This window comes from Aethalodelphis obliquidens, unplaced genomic scaffold (assembly GCF_003676395.1).
Source record: "Aethalodelphis obliquidens isolate GAN/ISIS:26980383/991018 unplaced genomic scaffold, ASM367639v1 scaffold31, whole genome shotgun sequence".
NCBI classification, from domain to species: Eukaryota; Metazoa; Chordata; class Mammalia; order Artiodactyla; family Delphinidae; genus Aethalodelphis; species Aethalodelphis obliquidens.
In genome coordinates this window covers 9041436-9064367 of record NW_020837975.1, presented here as the reverse complement: position 1 = coordinate 9064367, position 22932 = coordinate 9041436, and the positions used below count along the sequence as shown (strand labels likewise).

General features: G+C 41.3%; 1 protein-coding gene across 6 annotated transcripts in view; it reads right to left on the bottom strand.

Moving 5' to 3' along the window:
- Window positions 1-20434, bottom strand: part of CUNH6orf89 (chromosome unknown C6orf89 homolog) — a 28670-nt gene extending 8236 nt beyond the window's left edge. Inside the window, exons 1-7 of one of the 6 annotated variants that reach the window (XM_027127092.1) lie at window positions 20309-20396; window positions 16846-16937; window positions 15746-15853; window positions 12137-12344; window positions 11467-11680; window positions 316-470; window positions 46-185 (exon numbers count right to left, since the gene is read on the bottom strand). In XM_027127092.1, coding sequence (XP_026982893.1) covers window positions 46-185; window positions 316-470; window positions 11467-11680; window positions 12137-12325 — 698 coding nt within the window. In that variant the 5' untranslated portion in view covers window positions 12326-12344; window positions 15746-15853; window positions 16846-16937; window positions 20309-20396. The other 5 variants (XM_027127094.1, XM_027127093.1, XM_027127095.1 and 2 more) reach the window with 5 other exon arrangements.
- Between the last annotated feature and the right edge of the window lie 2498 nt (window positions 20435-22932).

Below are 22932 nucleotides of genomic sequence, written 5' to 3'. Positions count from 1 at the left end.
CCCTCTCTGCACACATGCACGCTGAGCGGCCCTTTCCACACTCACCATGGGTAAGGAAACGGGAACCACCGTTCAGGAAAGCAGCGCCACCACTTGGTGAAAAACCCTTCGGTGAAGCCTTCTGCAACCTCAGGGTACTGGCACAAAAAGCGCTGAAGCCCCTCAGATGACAGGGGTTGTCCGGTCTTGGCAAGGCAGAAAACAAAAGTGCAACAAGACAACACGGAATTACTAATCACGAATGTCACAGCGCTTGATGTTTCCTAGCCATGAAATGGGTAATCGATCAGTGGGAGAATCTGCCTTCTTGCTCACCTTGATCACCAGAGGATGGAGTCTCTCAAATTTCCTTGGGGTGTCTTCCAGGAGCATCACCTTGAGGGGTAATTTCTGGGCACAGCCGGTGCAGTTGGCAGGGATGGGGTCCGACTCATTCTGCTCACACTCATTGGTCCACCAGGGGTCAAAGTCTGAGAGAGGATGAGATATGGAGAAAGCAGATAGAGCTGGTAAATCTAGTCGCCACAGCAATGGAAGCAGAAAGACATAAGAATAATTTTAAAAGCTAACAGTGTTATCACTGTGACCTCTGAAAAGGTACATATCAAAAAAAAGGTACATATCAAATACATTAACCCCAGAGAAGGGAACAGAGGGCTTAGGGGCCAGAGGTGGAAAGGAGAGGTACTTTTCTCTGTATACTCTTCTAGGCTTTGTGGAAAATATTTTTTAACACATACAAGTATCTCCTAAGTCAAATCAACAACTGAAGTCGAACAGTTTGAGGAGCTATATTTGGAGACATGGGGTTGGAGATGCAGTTCTTCCACCGTTTTCTAACCTGCAACCCATAGGTCTGACCCGGCTACAGCACATGGGGGAGGGGCAGGCAGGAAGGGTGGTCCCATCGTCAGTGATGAGCCCCTCTGCATGCATGTCTTCTCTGACACCCTAGGCCCTGGGTTCACAAGTACAAGTGGAGGCCAGGACAGCTCTGGGAAGGAAAACTGAGAAAAGGGCACAGACAGTAGGGATGGAAAGGAGAGACAGGACTTTTCAGGGGCCCATCTTTGGAGTAGTGAACTGCATCTGCCCGTTAAGCACTCTGTCCGAGCTCAGGGTGGGTAGGGGCTACTAATCATGGTTTCTAGCCCCAAGGACTGCAGGTTGGTCAGAACTAGAAGAATGCCCCACCCAGACCCTGATGTGACAGCTTGCTGGCTCCCCACACCTTTCTCTGGTCCTTCTGTGAGGGGTTGGCTCTGTTTCTATGCAGCTCTTCTCAGTTTCTCTGTGTTCCTTCCCTCTGAGACTATTCTGTTCATATTATTATTACATTATTTCTTGTTTGCTTTCTGTTCCGTTCTGGGTTTCACCTGTGTTCTCTGAGATAGATGTTTCTTTCCTTTTTTTTTTAAGATGAATTTTCCCCCAATATTTTATTATGAAAGATTTCCAGAATACAGTAAAGTTGAAAGAATTTTGCAGTAGATATCAGTATATCCACTACCTAGGTTCTACCATTAACATTTTACTATGCTAGTTTTATCATATATCACTGCTACTTTATTGCTTACAGAAGGGATTTAGAGAGACAAGTAGTAGCTTTCTAACCAACAACTTCCTGTTCTGAGTCACACATAAAAGTTAACGTATAGTAGACAGTACTGTATTGGTCAAGAAAGAGTTGTAACTGTTCACATGTGTTTCAAACAAGTGGGGCTTTTCAAATACCTCAACTAACAAATCACCATCTCCCTTTAGTTCATTTAAATGTTCATATTTTTACTCATTTGATTAGTAGTAAAAGAACTGAGATATTTAATGTTAAATTGCTTTATATTAAATCATTACATATAATTGAGTTTGTGATTGACTTTATTCACAACTAATTCTAAGGGACCAGATACAACGTAACCATATAGCACTTTAATTTTAGTATTTGAAGCATACATGCTGGGAGGCTAATGTAACATAGCAGGTCTTTTGAGTGGCCATTGTTGACTGCCCAGAATCCCAACATCTCAGTTTTCTTGAATCTGCTATAGTTAACAGAGAACATTTCATGTAAAAAAAATATGCTAGAGAATTGAGATAGATGTTTCTGATAAACTCTAATTTGAATCCAAAATGTTTCACCACATGGTTTCTGATTAAAACCCAATGGAAACCCAATCAGGAGAGAGCCTACAACAAAAGACGACAGACAACCAAATGTGGCCGAAACCAAGTCAGTTCTTTAAACCAATAAACACATGTGGAAACCGACTCTTAACCACAAAACATTTTCTGTAGTCAGCAGAAGGCAGCAGTCGTGCAGTATAAGAAATCCTCATCGGGGGGAGGGCTGTGTTTGTTCTCAGCAGGTCTCCTGAGCATCCTCCATCTCCTGCAGACAGAACCTGTGTTTCCCTGAGGCAGTTGCCACCCACTCTTCTCATCCAGGGGACTACGCACACCTTGGCACACACAGTGTTCACCATGAGCCTCCAGGGGCAGCAGAAAACCCTTTCGTGGAACTTGTTTCAGTGGCACACTGAGGCTGCAGTATGCTTTTTTTTTCCAGTGGCATACTCAGGCTGCAATTAAAGTTTTTTTTTCCCCTTCTGGAATATTTTCAAATGTTCCTTATTAGAGGTCAAATATGATGAATTCTTGCCAAAATACAAGAACTCTGGGTAATGGACATACAATGAGGCATAAATAATCATAACAACATGTTACAATTATACAGCATTTCCATTTCCAAAGTACTTGTGAGGGAGGGGGTAGGAAGCGGAAAGAAAACTAACGTGCTCAGCGCCAAGCCCAATACGAGTCATTTCTGCAGGTAATATATCGTTTACTCTTTACCACATAATTACTGAGGAGGCACCGCTATTCTCATTTTACAGATGAGCAGACTGAGACTGAGAGGCAAGAGGAATTACCGAGGCACCTGGGTGCAGTGGGAAGAGCACAGGGGATGCGGTGGGGCGGGGATAAGAGGAGAGAGGCTGCTGAGGAAGACCGTGATGAGGACTTCTAGGGCTTCCTTCTAGGAAGGTTATTCTGGATTGTGACTAGGGTGTCCTGGAAGAGAGAGGCTGGGAAGAGGAAGACCCGGTTATACTTTGTTTTTGTCCTTTTTTGGGGGAGGGAGGGGTTGTACTGTGATGAGAGGTGAAATACGAGAGTCTTTTTTCTTTTAAAAAAAAATTTTTTTTTTGGCCGCAATGTGCAGCATGTGGGATCTTAGTTCCCCAATCAGGGATTGAACCCACACACCCCTGCACTGGAAGCACGGAGTCTAAACCACTGGACTGCCAGGGAAGTCCCTATAACGAGAGTCTTAACTGAGGTAGTGGGCTTGGGAAGAAAGGGGTGATTCTGGAGGCAGTGATAACACATCTATGGCTCTAAGCAGCACTATGGAGAATGTCTGTGCAGGCTTAGATGGCACAAGAGCTCCTCATCTAAGGGAGACACTGGAGAGCTGCATATACTTATCATCACATTTTTCTGTAGTAATGTGTCATATTCCAAATGAATCAATTAATTATGACAATCTTCCCAGGAGATAAGAGTAAAGTGTCAGGAGAAATTCTTCTAATTTATACAGAGGTGCTTCATGGGCTAGTAGCAGGCAGTTCTGAACCTAAGGGTATCAAGAGATTATTTTAACTGTAACTTATTTTAGTTTTATTCTGAGCTTTAGATATTCTTGGGATTAACAGGTAGAGATATGTGAAAAGCAGGTGGAGGAAGAAAACCCAAAGAAAGTCAAGAAAGGAAAAGAAAACAATAACATAATTTAACAAGGTGGCAGAACACAAGATAGAGATCTGTAGACATGTAAACATCAATAGTGTTCTTACAGTGCTGACCATAATCATTTAAAAATGGAAATGGAAAATGATCTCATTGATAAAAACTGGCAATAAATTTAACAAGAAAGGTAAAACTAGAAAATTTTACTGAAGGATATAAAATAAGACCTAAATAAATATATCATACCATGATCCTCGATGGGAAGACTAAATATCATAAAGATGTCAAGTCTACTCAAAAAATACATATATGAACCTTAATACAACTTGGATAGTATCCCATCAGAGTCTCTTACTGGTGAAGGTGCAGATGGGGTGGGGTTGTGACCACGGCATTCTAAAGTTCATCTAGAAGAGAAAATGTGTGAGAATGGCAACAGGCAACAACCCGCCCCCTGACAAATTAACTCTGGGAAATACTTAAGTGCCAGAAGGCATGCTGGGGTAATGCAAATGAATCACGAAGTATGGTCACGGCTTAAAATCTACAGCGGATACTCCCCTCAGGGCACAGATAGAGTCAGAGAAAGAGCCTCATGTGACAGACACTGGGCAGACTGTGGACCTGAGGACCCTCACCTCTGACTGCTCATGGGTCACTGGAGAGCTCGAGCCTCTCTTTGTGCCACACATGAGGAGGGCAGGACTAGAGGGAAAGGGCATTGCTTTGCTCTCTCTGTGTAGATAATATGAACAAGTAATTCACGAAAAATAAACACAAATGGCCTAAAAGAAACACATGAAAAGACATCCAACTCCACTAAAAGGTGACTTAAAGTGAGATACCACTTTTCAGTTTCTTGACTGGCAAAACAACGGCAATATCCAGTGTTGATGATCTACATATGCTGTTAATAAAAGTTACACATCGGTGTAAGTTTACATAGATAATTTGTTAGTATTTATTAAAATGTAAAATGTGACTGATCTTTGACCCAGCTATTCTACTTCCGAGAATCTATCTTACAGAAATAATAGTGTATGTATATAAAAGTGTGTGTATATGAATGTCCCAAGTCTTTTTTTTATAATAGTAAAAAATCTAGAAACTGTTCAATTATGGAATACTCACAGAATGGAATAATATAAAATCCTGAAAAGTGTGTATACTGGGTTGAATAGCGTCCCCCTTAAAACTGAAGTCCTTCTGGAACCTCAGAAGATGACCATATTTGAAAATAGGGTCCTTGCAGATGTAATTAAACATGAGGTGATACTGAAGTAGGGTTGGTCCTAATTTCAATCTAAATGGTGTCCTTATTAGAAGAGGAGAGGACGCACAATGACACACAGTGGGAACATGGCCCTGCAGAGATGGGGACTGGAGTTATGCTACCACAGCTAAGGAATGCCAAGGATTGATGGCAACCACCAGAACCTGGAAGAGGCAAAGAAGGATTCTTCCCTAGAGCCGTTGAGAAGGAGAAGAGCCCTAAAACACCTTGATTTTGGACTTCTAGCCTCCAGAACTGTGAGAAAATTAATTTCTATTGTTTTAACCCACCTGCCTTTGGTACTTTGTTACGACAGCCTTGGAAACTAATACAATGTGTCTAGCCAAAAATATGGACATAAGCCCTTTCTTGCATGTGTGACTCAAAAACTATTTTATATTTGTAGATATTAAGTATAGCTATCTGTACAGCCATGGAAAAATTCAGAAAGATGTATATCAAATTATTACCAGTGGCTGCTTGGGTGGAAGAGTTAGAGGGATAGAGGTGAGAAAATTCACTTCATTAGAAGTATATTTTTAAAAATCAAAAATCTCATACCTCTTTTTTTGTTTTCGTATGTAAGCGTTTTTTTTGGCTGCGCCGGACGGCATGTGGGATCCTAGTTCCCTGCTAGGGATTGAACCCTCGCCCCCTGCATTGGAAGCACAGAGTCTTAACCACTGGACTGCCAGGGAAGTCCCTGTATGTAAATGTTTTATGTTATTTTCCAAATAAAAATGTCTTTGGAGGGAATTCCCTGGTGGTCCAGTGGTTACGACTCCACATTTTAACTGCCGAGGGCCCAGGTTCAATCCCTGGTCAGGGAACTAAGATCCTGCAAGCCATGCGGCATGGCAGGGGAGAGGGGCGGAATAGATATATGTATATGTATAACTGAATCACTTTGCTGTACACCTGAAACTAACACAACATTGTTAACAACTATGCTTCAATATAAACTAAATTTTTTTTAAAAAAAAAGGTCTTTGGAAACCATGAAAACTCAAGCTAAGATTGTTACCTTTTAATGTAGAGTTCAGTCATCTTGGAAGGCAGGCCCCTGGAGAGGTACCCGACAGAAGAAGAGGCACTGTGGCTAGGCTGGCGGCCAGCCAAGGAAGAGGGGAGTGATGAGGAAAAAGGATCACTGGAAAGGGGTAGTTTATACCATCCATCTGAATTAGGGGAGCACACTGCAAGAGGAAGAGCTACTTTTGATTTCTCTGCAGGCTTCGTCCTCAAGGTGGATAAAGAATTGTGCTTATATTTGGTCTGAGGGACTGAGGAATGGCCAGGCAGTGAGTAGGGGGCAGTGTACAGTTGGGGCTCTTTCTCCCCTTCGCATAGAATTTCCAAAAACAAGGAGAAGTGCCCAGACTTCAACTTGGCCTCCATCTATCTGAAAAGGTTTTATCTGATGTGTGCACTATACAACTGGCTGGAGCCAACATACCACAGAGTGATCAAAGTCCCATGCTAGAAAACAGCCAGTAGCACACAGCAAACCATCCCATGCCAACCCAGGCCACAACTTTTCTTCAATTACCTAACATGCTGCATCTCACTTCTCTGCAGCCCTCCTCTGCTTCTATCCACTCCTCCAGCACCAGACAGAAAGGCGAGTGGAAGCTGGATAGCGACTTCCTAACTTTCTTTTGATTTCCAAGGCTTCTTTATGCAAGATATCCTTCTTATACTAGCTATTTCATACTAAAAAAAAAGGTGTGACAAAGAAGTGAAACTCCACGTCTAAGAGTTCAATAGAACACCATGGTCTGTATTCCAAATTCTCACCGTGATTATGGAATCATTTTGCTGTCTGAGGTGTCAAAAATGGTCTTGCAGACAAAACACAGCCTTGAAGTTAAGAAAGGCAGAAACTGTAACCGCCCAGCCTTCTCTGCGAGTTGGGCACTCTGCAGAACAATGGCGAGCCAAGACTGTCAGGAGGCTTCCTGGTGCCTGAGAGTTGTTTACAAAGAAAACGCACTCAGGCTGGCTTGCTGTGGACAACCATAACATACTCTGGAATTCTAAGCGGAGAGAGTCCTTTTACACAGACTATTAATCTGGTGAAAAGCAAAAAGCAAAAAAATAAAAAATAAAAAACAGATTTCTTTCCAGGACCAAAAAAACCTCCCTCTGGGTAAAAAGGATAGAGAAGAAGAAAGGCACAAAGCCAAGACTAGCTCCGCAAAAGGAGGGGGACTGTTTTGTTCACTGCTCTGTTGAGAACAGTTGCTGGTGTACAGTAGGGTCTGAATACACACTCACTGAATGAATGAATGAATGAATGAAACCTTGACTTTTCAGAAGCTTTAACAATAGGATTAAGTCCATGGGGAGAAAAATCAAACAAGTAATCTGAACTTGGAGAAACCTCAAAATAAGGATTAAATAAATATAACCTCATGATTTCTTAGATTTCTCATATTAGAAACGTATCCAAGAAAACCCTGCAAAAGTCCACGACAAAGTCTCTGTGACTTTCACTGGTACGTGCTCAGTATTTAATCAGGCTACTCTCCAGCAGCTTGTTTTGCTTAGCACTTCTAGCATCCTGGGCATGAGGCAGGGGTGAAGTCTTGACCTTGGCCAGGCCCCCTGCATGGGTGGTAATAGGCCCAGAGCCACTTTCATACACCGTAGGGATGGAAGGAACCCAAGAAATCATCTCGCCAACAGCTTTGCCTTCAGGAAGCAACACGTTTGAACCATTCCAAACCAGAGAGTCCATCTATTTTTATAAGTTCTCCTTGTATAAAAATTTGTCTCTAAATGTGAGACTTTTGGCAAGTTAGTCAACCCCCTTGCTCATCAGCTTCCTCATCTTTGAAATGGACATAAAAATAACTACCTTTCGTGACTAATGTGAAGACTGAAGAATACATGGCACAGTATACAGCATAGTGCCAAGTATACTGTAAGTGCCCGACAGAGCTGTTATCACTTTACTCTTTTATTTGTAAATAAACAGGTCCTAGCATTTCACGCTGAGCATTGGCCTGGACTCCAATTCTGATTAGGTTCTTACCTTAGTTCTAAGTCAGTGAATGATCTGCTATTCCCCAAACTCCTTGATATTGGTAGATCTACTTCAACCTTCCCTTGAAAGTTCATGGGTACATAAAGTTCCAATTATGCAGTACAGATACAGAGATGCAGCTTCTCATTGTATGTGAGAACTGTCCCAGGCCTCCTCAGTATATATGGATGTTACAATTACAAATTATAAATGCCCCAAGTAAACAAAATGGTTGGGCCTAACATTCTGGAACCTGGCTTGAATGAGGGCAGAGGCAGCAGGCAGTAATTGTAATGTGCTAGACTAAAGAAACTAAGGTTCAAGTGCTAGTCTGTCACATCTAGCTGGGTAAGCAAGCTATTTCACCTCTCCTGGTTTCAATTTCCTCTTTAAAAAACAGGGGTATGTACCAGGTCAACTCTATAAAGTTCCTTTTGAGCTCTAAGACTCAAGGATTCCGCAGAAGGGTGAAAGCCAAAAGGGTGGCTGGCAGGGTCAAAGCAGATATAAAGATATGAGGCCAGGGGCGGGGGTGGGTAAGAACTAAGAATGTGAATGTGAAGAGAAAACTGCAGGTTAATAAGAGAAAGGACTTAGTCAAACAGTAAGTCAAACCTTACCTATAAGAGTGCAGACTGGGAGGATGAGCTGGGCTGAATGCCTAGGAAAAGACTAGTTCAGGAAAATTCTAAAGGGCCAATGGCTTGGAGGACCATTTATTTTTGGACGTGCAGTACCAGCCAGAAAGAACCTTATTTCTTCGGGGACTAGGGAGCTGAGAGAGAAGGCATCTGGTGACCTGAAAGAGTGTTGAATTCCAAAATCAAACTTACAGCTAGACTCTTCAGGTATACCATGTAGCTACAAACTACTCATATCAGAGGTTAAGAGCTCAGACCCTGAAGATGGGCGGCCTAGGTTCAAATCATGGTTCCATGACTAACTAGCCTTATTAGATCAGGCAAGTGAGCTAATTGCACTCTACTTCAGTGTCTTCATCTGTAAAACAGACATAAAACCAGAACCTACTGCATAGGGATATTGTAAAGATCAAATGAGCCAATATATGGAAAGCCCTTTGAACAGGGCCTGGCATCTGGTAAGTACTAAATAAGTCAGCTTATTTTCTGCTGCAGAGTGGGATGTTTACATGACTCACTGCAGAGTCACTTCATTCACTCCATGAAGAGGAGTTAGGGGCAGGGTATCCTACCCAAGGCTGAAACTTAGAAAAAGAACAACTTCTGTTGCCTTTTGTTCCCTGGGTAGAGTCAAGCGGAAAACCCACCAGTGGTCGGGAAGAAACCTAGCAGCACTGGAGGTGGTGAAGCTGGTAGGTCACTGCTGCTCCCTTCAAGGAGTGTCAGATGATCCCCGGGAGCATTAGGCCAGCCCTTAAGGAAACAATACGCTGAAGGGCTTTCCCATGGGAGCTACATTCACTTTACATTCTCCCTCGACATTTACTTTAAAGGTATTGCTAAGTAGTCCTAACTGAAAGGCAGCTGCTTTGGGGTACCATGACAATAGGAATGAGTTATATATTTTTTACTTTTCTGGCCCTCTTTCAGGCCCAGCAGTTTGCCCTTCTTATACCTAGTTCTCCCCAATATGTTTCTATTCACCACTTAATTATGCATTCTTAAGTTTCCTTCCAAGTGCTAAGCAAAATGCTGTTAGTTTTACATGTCTACAGCTTCCCAGAATTATCACACATAGGAAAATAGGGTGCAGTATCTCCATTTACAAGTAAAAGCAGCACTTTAATAGAATCAACAACATTAAAGACCTAAAACCACACCCTTCCAATGCTCTCTCTTTACAAGTGAGCTCTAAGGACTCATTTTTATTTCTATCTGCAAGGCAAAATATTCATTTGGAGTGGCCAAACAACCTGGCTTGTTGACAAGACACCTATGTTTCTTGACTTTTTAAACTCTGATACACAGAATGAGCAATCACTGTCCGTTGACTATTATTGCTTAACTCAACAGTCTGTGGAGATGTGCTTTATAAGATGGGGAGAAAGAAAGTAGGTGCCATCAACTTGGTCCTAAAAATTGTTGACTTCATCTCATGTGCCAAAGAGTAGAAAATGACGTTAGGGAGGCTGTGAGGGGAAGACAGGAAAGGAGGCAGATGCATCCGAGGCAGCAGCACAGGCTGGCCTAACTGACACGTTTCCCTGGCTCTTTCCCCTACATGCTCTGGACCTTCCTGATAGGAGCTGGAAACTTCATTTTTTTGAGCTTTGTTGTTTCAAAAACAACCTCCCCAGTAAATACAAGAAAGTTATATATTTGGAATTTAAACATTTAAATACATAAGTTGATTTTTTAAAAAAAACTTACGAGGCTGGGTTTTTGTTTTACAATGTTCCTTTCCTCTGATTTTGATATAATTCTCGAAATCTTTCCATGATTTCCTCAAGTGCACAAAAATAGCTTTCAAAGGAGACCCAAACCAAGTGATGATTTTTATGACTGATTAGATCTTGGCTTAAAGAGTAGCATTATGATTATAAAGCTTAGTTTCAACTGCTAAATATTTTTTGAAAACACTGAAGAGAAAACATACTTCCTCAACAGTTATGCTGAAGCCTAAAGGTTTCAGAACACAGTTAAACAAAAAGTTCTATAATCCATTTGTGATATTAACTTACATATTCCTTCATACAGGCAAATAAGATAAACACTAAGATAAAACAATAATAAATGAATAAAATAAAATCCCCAAATAACACCCCCTTATTCTTTCTCAAAAGTAAATTTCGAATCTTACCACATTACACTATTCTCAAAAGGGAACTCCTCAAATGGTCTATCGGACCAGGAATTCCTATGCTACCATTGATACATTGTTACTAAATTTAAGTGCTTCTTTAATTCAACTTATTGGCAAAATTGTATACGCAGGAGCACTACATAGTGAACTGTGAAACAGAGAGAAAAGACTCCATTGAAAGAGAGGGATATACCTAGACAAAAACCTAGCCAACAGGCTAAGGATTATTAGAGGATATGGACTCAGATGCTTTCAATAAACCAATAGCTATTTATTAAAATCTATTATGGATAGGGATCACAGGAGAGAAAACAGTAGAGTAAGATACACTCAAATCCCTCCTATGAGCGAAAACACTCATCCCCATCATGTGTGTTTTATAATCAGGGGGCTTGAATTTGGCTCCACCCGGTGTGTTTCTCTGACAAGCTTCTTAATCCTCTGAGCCTCAGTTTCTCAATCTGCAAAATGGGGTAATAAAACCCATCCCATAGAGTTTCCCTGAGGATTGAATTAAATGAGACAACATAGGGAAAGTGTCTCTCATTAGATGTCAGTAAATGTTATTTCCTTTCTCATGATATACTGCCAAGAAAGCCGTATCTAATAAATAACAAATGCAGTATTCTACCTGCAAAGGGTCTGTCTGCATCACCCCCATGCAGAGGAACTCCCTTATTTTCTGGCATATACTTCTTGGTAATGGGCAAAGACATCAGCCGGATGTGATGGATGAGTGAGCGCCAGGTATGAGCTCCAGAAAGCACTGGTTCAGGTGGTAATGGGCTGAAAGGTTGAATCACAAAGTAGGCAGTGAGCAAGATTAATCCCAGGGTTACGACGACCTACAAGGAAAGACAGGAAATGGATTAATAATTGTTACAGTAAACAAAATACTTTTAGGCCAAGGAAAAAAAACAGGCATGTTCTACTATTTCCAGTGTGCTTTAAGAACTAATCCATTTTCATAAACAAGCCATTGACATTCACTTCTGAAAGCATTTAAAGCTTGAGAACTGTGAGGACTGCAAGGTTCACCAAGCTTTTATCATACAGACCAGGGGCTATGTCCATCATTTAAAAATATACACAGATACAGTTAATGATAAATACACATCTTTCATCTAGAACATTTAACAAAGTAATCAAATTTGCTAATAACACATCGTAACAAAGAGTAAAGGCCAATTTACTCATAGAAAAACCAAGGTTCAGTGGTGGAATCAGTCAACAGTAATATTTGGGGAGAATGTTGAAGAGTTTGTGCTCTAAGCTATTTCCAAGTCAGAACACATTTTTACCTTGTACACAGCTAGAAGGAGGGGATACTGGGGTGGCCCCCTCTGAGGTTCATTCTTTTCCAGTAGCTGTCTGATAAATTTTTCAATTGCTTTCTCTGACATGCCACACTGATGGCCCGTCTGTCTTACCAAATCAACAGTCTCTGAAAGTTTGTCATAAATGCTGAGCTCATTAGCAGCAAGATCCATGTCTTCTAATACAAAATCCCTGAGAGAGAAAGAAAATGAATGCAAAAAGAAAGATGGTTTCTTTAAAGTACTTCCTCCACAAAGTTACTTCCTATAGAACAGTGCTTTTTGACCAGCTTTTTGACCACCTGTGGGGAAGGAACAATTCTTCTGTAAAACACAATGAATACACTGAGACAATGTCAAGATGCAATACAAGTTTTTAAGTGTTTTTTAATTGTGGGCTAGTAATAAATGGTTCACAGGCCAGCACTGGTTTCCAAACACTTTGAGGAATACCTGTCCAGGGCACAATAAATCCCTAATGGGACTCAGAAACACCAGTGCCATCCAAAATGATTTCTGAAACCAATCACAGGAGATCTGCTGCTGGTAATTTACTAAAATAAAAAGAAATGGAATATGGAAAGTGTTGTTGATCAATTATTTCTCTCCTTTCACATCAGATGAACCTTTTAGCAACACAAGGGGAGGAACTTATCACTGAAGGCAAGATTTACAGAGGAACACATTGATATGCTTTGTTCCTGACAGACCAAGAATTTCAGACAACACAAAACCATGGCATGGTAGCGCTTCAGACTTAGCAGGTTGCAGTTCTCATGCTTTTCTGCAAATACAATCTCAGACGATAAAGGGCATTCTGTTTATATTTTACATACTTAAAGGCCTAAGATCTATAACTCATTTCAAAATTCAATTTGCATTCTAACAGTTATTTTAAAGCCAGATTGTTTCACAGTGGTCATAGAATCAAAGGCAAAAAAGAATTCTCTCTGTATCATGTTTCACAGTGGCCACAGAATAAAAGACAAAAATTAAAGGCAAAATAGAATTCTCTGTATCATTTGTAAAATGAAATAAAAAAGTTCTTTTTAAAAAGTGCTTGTGCTACAGAACAATGTTTTTCTTCATTTCTAGGAGGAAAAGCAGTGCTTGGGATCTGTGCTCTCTTCTGTTGGTTGGGTTTTGTTGTTGTTGTTATTTTCTTGCTTTTACATTGCAGAGGATCCTCTTATTTCACATATTTCATCCCCAAGGTGTTGCTAAGATCAAAAAGCACTGACATGGTACAACTATTTCCTCAGTAAGGAGATGCTGCCCCCTGTAGAACAGAGGACAACAGTCATGAAGCTGCAGCAGAAGAGGTCTGCGCTGCCACAAACCAGCACACATCCTGGCATAGCTCCTCTTCTAACAATGCCTCCTCTGATGACTCCTTCCCTTTGGTCCTCTTTCTATTAACCTTTTACTTCACTGGTTCTTAACTGCGCCTGCACATTAGAATCACCTAGAGAGCTTTTAATGAATGCTCATACCAGGGCCCCAACCCAAGACCAACTAAATCAGCATCAGACTTCTAATGGTGGATTAACAGGCAGGTAATCTAGACTTTGGGGATTGGGGGAGGGAGGGAGGAACCCCACATTAAAGGGGACACAACCTTTCTCCAAACTCTCTGCCGTTGCTCAAACTGTTTTTTTAAGACCACAAAGGCCTTCATTTCAAGGTTCAGGTAAAAGGATGGTGAAAACTCTATTTTAAAATGTGTAGTTTTGGGAATTCCGTGGCGGTCCAGTGGTTGGGACTCAGCGCTTTCACTGCTAAGGGCCCAGGTTCAATCCCTGGTCGGGGAACTAAGATCCCACAAGCTGTGTGGCGTGGCCAAATAAAATAAAATGTGTATTTTCCACAAATGGTGCTGGGACAACTGCATATCCACATGCAAGAGAATGAAGTTGGATGCTTCCTTATACCACAGACAAAAATTAACTCAAAACCGGTAAAAGACCTCAACTTAAGAGTTAAACTATAAAACTCTTAGAAGAAAACAAAGGGGGAAATTTTTATAACACTGGATTAGGCAATGGCTTCTTAGATATGACACCAAAAGCACAAGTAGCAAAAGAAAAACAAATTGGACTACATCACAATTAACAATTTTTGTGCTTCAGATGATACCATCAAGAAAGTAAAACGACAACCTACAGAATGGGGGGGAATATTTGCAAATCATATATCTGTTAAGGGACAGGTATTCAGAGTTCATAAAGAATTCTTACAACTCAATTATAAAAAGACAAATACCCAATTAAAAATGGGCAAAGTATTTGAATAGATATTTCTCCATAGAAGATATACAAATGGCCAACAAACTCATGAAAAGATGTTTAACATCATTAGCTATCAAGGAAGTGCAAATCAAAACCACAATAAGATACCACTTCTCACCCACTGGGGTGACTATAATCAAAAAGTCAGATAATAACAAGTGCTGGCAGTGGAACTCTTGTACACTGTGGCTGGGAATGTAAAATGATGCAGCTGCTTTGGAAAACAATTTGGCAGTTCCTCAAAAACTCAAATGTAGAGTTACCATATGACTCAGGAATTCCACGTGTATGTACCCACGATAATTTAAAACAAATATCCACACAAAAACTTGTATGTGAACGTTTAAGCAGCATTATTCATAATAGCTCAAAAATGGAAGCAACCCAAATGTCCATAAATGGATACACAAAATGGATATTAATAATATCCATACATCAATAATATTCATACCATGGAATATTACTGGACAATAAAAAGGAATAAAGTACTGATACATGCTACAACATGGATGAACCTTGAAAACATTATGCTAAGTGAAGGAAGACAGTCACAAAAGACTACGTATTACATGACTGCATTTATATGAAAAGTCAAGGATAGGCAAATCTATAAAGACAGAAAATAGATTAATTAGGGGTTGCCTAGGGGAGGGGGTGGGGAGGAATGGGGAGTGACTGTTAATATAGGGTTTCTTCCTGGAGTGACAAAAATGTTCAAAACAAATTGTGATGGTTGCACAACTTTGTGAATATACAAAAACCACTGAATTGTACATTTTATAATGAATTTCATGGTGAATTTCATGGCATAGAAATTATATCTCAATAAAGATGTTGTAAAATGTGTACTTATAGAATCTGAACTTACCCTGTTGTGGCATTTATTACACTCATTGCTACGATTTTGGCTAAGTCACTCGGTCTATTTCCTCATCCAAAAGATAAGAGGATTGAACCAGAAAATTTTTCAAGTTTCCTCTAGCTCTAAAATTCTAGGAGTATATGAATATTTCAGGAAGCAGAAAAAATTCAATACATTAGAAGTTAAAGCCTTATGTCCAATTGCATTCCTATATTACCATTTCTTGTTATGCCATCTGATATGCCAGGTGTTGTGCTAAGCACTGCAGAAACATTATCTCAGTAAATCGTCACAGCAATCCCATAAGGTAAGTGTGATTAATCCCGTTTCACAGATGTGGAAACTAAGGTTCAGAAAGGTTTCATAACTTGCCAGGATGTGAACACAAGTGTGCCTGACTTCAGGGCTGGTGCTTTTAATCTTTATGCACGCTGCCTCCCTTACCAAGTATGTTCCTATTCTGAGCAGGCAGTTCTGAAACCACAACACCGTGTCCCTTGATTATCACAAATGAGTGGTTGAAAACTGGAAAGTGATCGACTACAATGATTCCTGAAAAAAGAATAAAGCAATAACTTATTACAATATTTTTCACATCTTGCTTTTGTGACCAGTGATTCCAGAGACACAGCATTTTCCTGTTTAAATGAACAAAGATATTCCAAGCAAGCAAGCAAGCTACAATAAATTATCCAACAATACCCAGTCAAAATCCATTAAAACTCAGTAGAGGACCAGAAAAGGAAAGCAGTGGGAATTCTAAAAAAAAAATTCCAGTAAAAAACTTTAAAGATTTGAGAGATGGGGGCACCTGTAGGTATCCTCAGGGAGAAGAGAACGTCACATTGGTGTGCACTTAGGGGCACCGTGAAGGGGAAAGAAGTGCAGGTGAGGCTAAAAGGAGAACCAACTATCATTGGTTTTGAAGACTGTTTCACAATCTTTGTAAACATCTGCCCACTTTTGATACGCATAAAAATCTCATTAAACTCCCAGTTTGTGTTGCAAATAGGGTTTTTTTTTTTATTTCAAGTACACAATGGTAATATGATACTGAATACATACATTTTTGCAAGCTGTACATCCTTCTTCTCCGAGATTCTGACACATTTCTCAAGTTATCAGAAGGGTAGTTACTAATAATTTAGTGAAGTTTTCAAGAGCACATGGAGGTCTTGATAAAAAGACTTCCTTTCGCCTTTGGTAAGATCAGTGGTTCTCAACTGGGGGCAACTCTGCCCCTGAGGGGATATTTGGAAAGTCTGGAGACATTTGTGATGGTCACACTTGAGGGTACTACTGGCATCTAGTGGCTATGACGTTAATTAAACGACAAAAAAATCTTGTCCCTTTAGGTCAGACTATAGAGCAGCTCCCTTGCTGCGATCTGCTGAAAGTCAACCCTCAACACGACAGTTTGTATTAAAAACAAAAACAAAAAACTTGTCCCTTAAAAAAAAAACCACACAAAATCATGGCTAAGCATCAAGTATATTCATTTAGACTGAGTGAAATCAGCTGAAGCTTCATGGCAATCCCTTTACCTCCAGAAAGAAGGTCCAACTCTGGCAGAAATGAGCTTTGCCACAGAGGGAAGTTCCAATGAGCGAGCTTGACTCTTAACAGTGGCTTATACCTGCAAGGGCACAGGCAGAATCACTTGCAGAGTTGCAAAAATCAAGGTATCATGCACCACCTTGGATATACTGAATTGTCAGAACCTTGGGAATGGGACCCAGGTGCAGATTTCAAACCTCTTCCCTGCTGATTACAGACACACCCCACAATTAGGAGACATTGCTGTGGAACAGTGGAATCTCAACTGGGGTGATTCTGCTCCAGAATCATAGCTATTAAAATGAATAATTCTCTAACATCACCTAATATCTAGTCCACAGTCAAATTTCCCCCAAAGGTCCAAAAGAAAGAAAGAAACAAAGAAAGGCAAGCCATATAACTTTTTAGAAGTCTAGGATCCAACCAATGATCACATTATCACAGTGAGCTGTCATGTCTCTTTGGTCTACTTAAATCTACAATAGATGCTGGTGTGTGTGTGTGTGTGTGTGTGTGTGTGTGTTTCTGGCCTTTTATGACATTGACATATTTGAAGCAGGAATCCCCACATCTTTAAACATATTTCTACTTATTCCTATCTTCACCACTTCTAGTTTCTACCATTAAAAAAAAAAATCCTTCCTCTTCAGATTTCCAGAGCTCATACTCTTCCTCCCTTCAGAGCCAAGCTCCCTTAAAAAAAAAAAAAAGTATCACTTCACCTTCTTGTTTCTCAGGTCACCATTCGTTTCTGACCCCCTCATGCCACTGATACTGCTCTCACTAAGGTCACCAAAGGTTTTCTACACATGCCAAGTCCAAAGGACGTTTTTTCAGTTAACACCTTATCTGACCTCTCTGCAGCAGCTGCCATTGCTACCCATTATCTCCCTCAAGGGCTCTCAAACCCTGGCATAATTCTCTTGTTCTCTTCTGAGTCTATGTCCCGGAATGTTGGTATTCATCATGGTTGTCCTTGACCGTCTCATTCCCTCCATGGCTTTAACGACCAGCTATTAGTGATTTCCAAATCTCTTCTCCAGTCTAGAACTCTCTCCAAAACTCAAGACCCATCTATCTAACTACCTACCAGACATCCTGGCCCAAATTTCCTATAGTCCCCTATATGTAATGTGTTCCTGACTTATTTTTCCCCTGCAAACCATTTCTCCTACTATATTCCTTTTCTTAATTAATGGAAACACCAGTTCTCCAAATTTAAAACCTCTCCTCCTGCTTCTTCATCCCCACTAATGAACCAATCACCAAATCCTCAATTCTACATCCTGTATAGGTCTCACATTCATCACCTCCTCTTCAGCTCTACGTGAGCAGCAGTCAAGGCCCTCAACATCTCTCCCACACACGATCACAAAGATATATTTAATCTCTATATTTCCAATCCTCTTTCTCCTTTCTGATCCATCCTCTACAAGTTATTTTTCTAAAACACAAATTGGTGCACATTGCTCATCTATTTAAAGCACCCTCCTTGACTTCCCATGCCCTGCTAGGGAACAATTTAGCATGGTGGTTAAGAACACAGGCACCAGAGTTAGAAAAAGCTGAATGCAAATACTGGATTCTCCATCTACTGTGTGGCCATGAGTCACTGTTTACCCTCTTTAAGCCTCAGAGTTTTCATTTATAAAATGAGGATAATTGTGTCTTTCCAACCATGTTGTTAAGGGATTATAAGGTGATGTATCGAAAACATCTGTCTCAATACCCAAATTAAATACTTAATAATTATTATAAGATGAAGTCCAAATTACTTAGCATGGCCCTTTATGATCTGGTTACTGCCTACCTGTTCAGTCTCATTTCCCATTCCTCCCTCACAGTTTTCATTGCCATACTATTTCACATCTTTTTGCTTTTGTACACATAATTTCCTTTGCTTACAAAACCTAGCCCCCAGTGCTTTGCCCAATGACTGAACGCTATCCCAACCTTCATTTTTGCCCTATGAACCTGAAACACAACTCTATCATTTTGTATTACATCTACTTCCTTGTCTTCCTCTCACACTAAATTGTTTCTTGAAAGCAGAGATAAGTGGAGAAAATAACAACACAACAGACATGGAAATTCACCTCAGAGACATGGAACCTTATCAGTGTCTGTTGAACAAATTTATAGAAAGGACCTAAAGTGATCATTCTGTTCTCAAACTAATTTGATGTAAGTAATGGTTCATTTATTTTACTTTTTCTTCTTATTTTTTAAAAATACATCAGCCTAATGAGAGGTTAGGTGAGCAAGTTAGGAACTTTACACTTGGATATTTTTTGTGGAGTTTGAGAGCAGCTGTGGAAGAATAGGGATTCACACTGGGTCTTGAAAATTGTTTTGGTCCAAAGCAGAAAGGGTAAACAGGGCCTATAGTATTCAAGCTGGGCGATGTGAACTTCAGTCAAAACTTCAATGTAGGGCTTCCCTGGTGGCGCAGTGGTTGAGAGTTCGCCTGCCGATGCAGGGGACGCGGGTTTGTGCCCCGGTCCGGGAGGATCCCATATGCCGCGGAGCGGCTGGGCCCGTGAGCCATGGCCGCTGAGCATGCGTGTAAAACTTCAATGTAGCAAAGCTAAATTTGGTTAAGGCATGTTGTTCCTTAGAGGGAAACTGTGATAACTCAAACTCAAACAAGCAAACTTATTAAGGGAGAGATGCCCAAAGAACATTTCACCATGGGAACAACTAAATGAGCAAACAGAAAAAGCCAGAATAATAAGTATCTGGGAATAGTCTCTATTATAAGGAGACGACCAAATACTTTAAAAGAAGTATACTGGTGAATACCAAGGCTATGCAGGCTCTTAGACCAGAAAAAGTGTGGCTTGAAGGGTTAATGGTCTTAAAATACTACGCGGAACACGAGGCAGGCAAACTTCCTTGTTCTAAAAGGAGACTACAAACAGCTCATTTACTTGGGTTAATAAACCAAGTCATATTCCTTTCTGAAATCCGAGATGCCATGTTTATCATATACCAAGATCACACTTTAAAAAAGCATTCTCTCCCTAACAATTATTAGAAAAAGATGTTTCGGAGGGGGGTCGGGGAATCTACTCTCAACCTACCAAAAAGAAAAAAAATTAGAAATCTGTCAAAAGGGCAGTGAAATCTAGACTTTGCTAGCACCGCTGTGTTGGACACTGCTTATGACGCCCGCGAAACAAGTTCAATTAGGGTCGAACTCGCTTTGCTCACCCCGGCAGAGCCAAGGAAAAAAAGAGGAAAAGTCACAAGGGAATCGACCCCGGGGGAGTTGCAGGAGGATGCCGTCAGTCTGCAAAACGCCAAAGGCTCAGAAAAGGGGTCAGCGCAGGGGCAGGAGTGGCAGTGGCCCCGAAAGGTGGGCTGCGCGAGGATGTCATAGACGGGTGCGGTGACGAGGCTGTCACGAAGCTGCCTCCCCCCTCCCGGCCTCGGGCCCCAGTCACTCACATGCGGGGCCCGCGCCCCCTCGGGCTCCTCCCGCCTCGGGGACACTAAACTGCCGGGCGTGGAGTATAGGCCGACAACTTCCTGCTTCCGGGCGCGGAACCCGGAAGCAACTCCTACGCCAAAGGCGAGGCAGCGCTCTTTCTACCCGCCCCACGCTTCCGCCAGAAGCCGAAAGCACAAAGACTCGGAGCGCTCGGGAACTCTCGCGAGATCTGGAGAGAACGGGTTCCTGCTCCCCCTGGCGTTGTTTCTTGCTCCTCGGTCCTCTTCAGTTCTTGCCAGGGTTTCTTCTCTTCGTGGGCTACCACGGACTTCATAGCTGAACTGATTCATTCAATGAGCGTTTGCTGAGCCTACTACGTGCCAGGCAGCGTGTTAGGCATTAAGGGGTGGGAGTGGGAGGGATAATGTAAATGGTGGGCAGGCCCTTACCCTTGGGATCTAAAAGAAAGGCAGGCAAACAAATCACTCAGATTTACACACTGCCCACTCATTAATGTTAATTGAGAGTTTACTCTTTGCCAGACATTACAAAGGACTTTACATTCGCGAAACTGCTTCATCAACCTCCATTTACCCTCATACCAAACAAACTGAAGTTTATGGAAAGGTTAAATTGCTCGAGATTACACTGGAAGCTCCCTCTGTTCAGGTTCTGGTGTGGAACAGGCCGTGTGAATGTTGAACTGAACTGAATTAGGACATGGTCCCTAACATGGGCTGTTAACAATCTTCTCGGTGAGAAGAAAATCTGACACAAGCAGTTAGACAACGATGGAAGGCGGCACTGAATTAAAGACCAAGAAGAGAGAAGGGGAGAGAGTCTGCTGTAGACAGGAAGAGTAGAGAGGTTTTCTGAGGGAGTTGGAACAAGGACATGGGCGAAGTTTGGGAAAGCATTGCAAGGAAAAGGACTAGCTTGGGCAGAGGTCTGGAAGTGGGAATGCTGGTGCCACATTTAAGGCTTGGATAATAAAATAATAGGAAGTCAGTCTGGAGAAGTCAGTGAGTGGTCAATGATGAAGGGCCTTCAAGCCCAGACCAAGTGATTTGGGACTTTAATGGGCAAAGGGAAGCCATTTAATACTTCATGGCAATATCTTGTAGTATTTCGGGAGGAGGGCTTTGGCTGCTGTGTGTAAGATGTATTAGTGGGGGGAAGCCAAAAGGCAGGGAACCCAGCAAAGGGGCTTCTGAAATAATCCTGGTGTTAAAGGTCTGAAACAGCGGTGGGAATGGGAAGGAAGGGATACAATTTGGGGATCTTTGGAAAAAAGAACTGACACGTCTTGATGTGTCACTCATAGGGAGCAGAGAGAAAGAGGATGATCTTCAGGTTTCCAGCTCAAAAAATGATGTTTCTGTAAAAGTTTATAATTTTGTTTTTAGTAAGGGACATTTATTCAGAAGACACATTAAGCTTAGATACAGAATAAATGAAGTATTATACAAGCTACAATTTAATAGTGAATTTAGAAAAGGAATCCACGCCTCTTTGTCAACTCTGTCCTGAAGTCACTGACACCTAATGTTCTCTTGGGGACAAAAAGGCCAACAAATACTGAGCCTCTTGAGGAAGGATTTGGAATGAGCCAGCAAGACGCTGTCTTATTCTTGTGTTAAACCCCAATACATCCTCATTGTACCCTAAGCCTCCCAAGATATACAGTAAGGAACTACATAAAGTCCAAAGAAAGGAAACTCAGATAACAGACAGAAAGGACCAATGATGAAAACTTTTCCATCCAGCTCAAGGGTCATAACACAAAACTGCAGGAAGTCTAAAATTAATTATACCTTACATTAGCACAACACTCATCAGTCTAAACAGCTATTTTCTGTCCATTAGTCATTCAATGAAACCTGAGCATCCTATGTTCAGTCCTCTTCAAGGAGGGCACAAAGATGAAGGAGGCACAGTTATACTTTCAAGGAGCTCACTGTCTACTTTGACCTTTACAACCTTGTATACCCTTATTCCTGCTTGGCAATTAAGGAAACTAGGATTGAACTGTGGTCAAGAGCACAGGCTCACAGCTGTGGTACTTTGAGCAAATTATTTAATCTCTGTAAGCCTCAGTTTCCTCAAATTAAAAAGGGAATAGTCATATCTACCTCCTGTGGGTTTGAAGATTAAGTGTTGTCAAAAGTTCAGAAATAAGCTACAAGGATATATTGCATAGCACAGGGAATAGAGCAATATTTTATAATAACTATAAGTGGAGTAAAACTTTTAAATATTGTGAATCACTAGGTTATACACCTGAAACTTACAAAATATTGTAAATCGACTATACCTCGGTTTTTGTTTTTTAATTTTTATTTATTTATTTATTTATTTATGTCTGTGTTCGGTCTTCGTTTCTGTGCGAGGGCTTTCTCTAGTTGCGGCGGGCGGGCCTCTCACTGTCGCGGCCTCTCTTGTTGTGGAGCACAGGCTGCAGACGCGCAGGCTCAGTAGTTGTGGCTCACGGGCCTAGTTGCTCTGCGGCATGTGGGATCATCCCAGACCAGGGCTCGAACCCGTGTCCCCTGCGTTGGCAGGCAGATTCTCAACCACTGCGCCACCAGGAAACCCCTGTACCTCAGTTTAAAAAAAAATTTGCTTTAATCTTTGGCTGCGT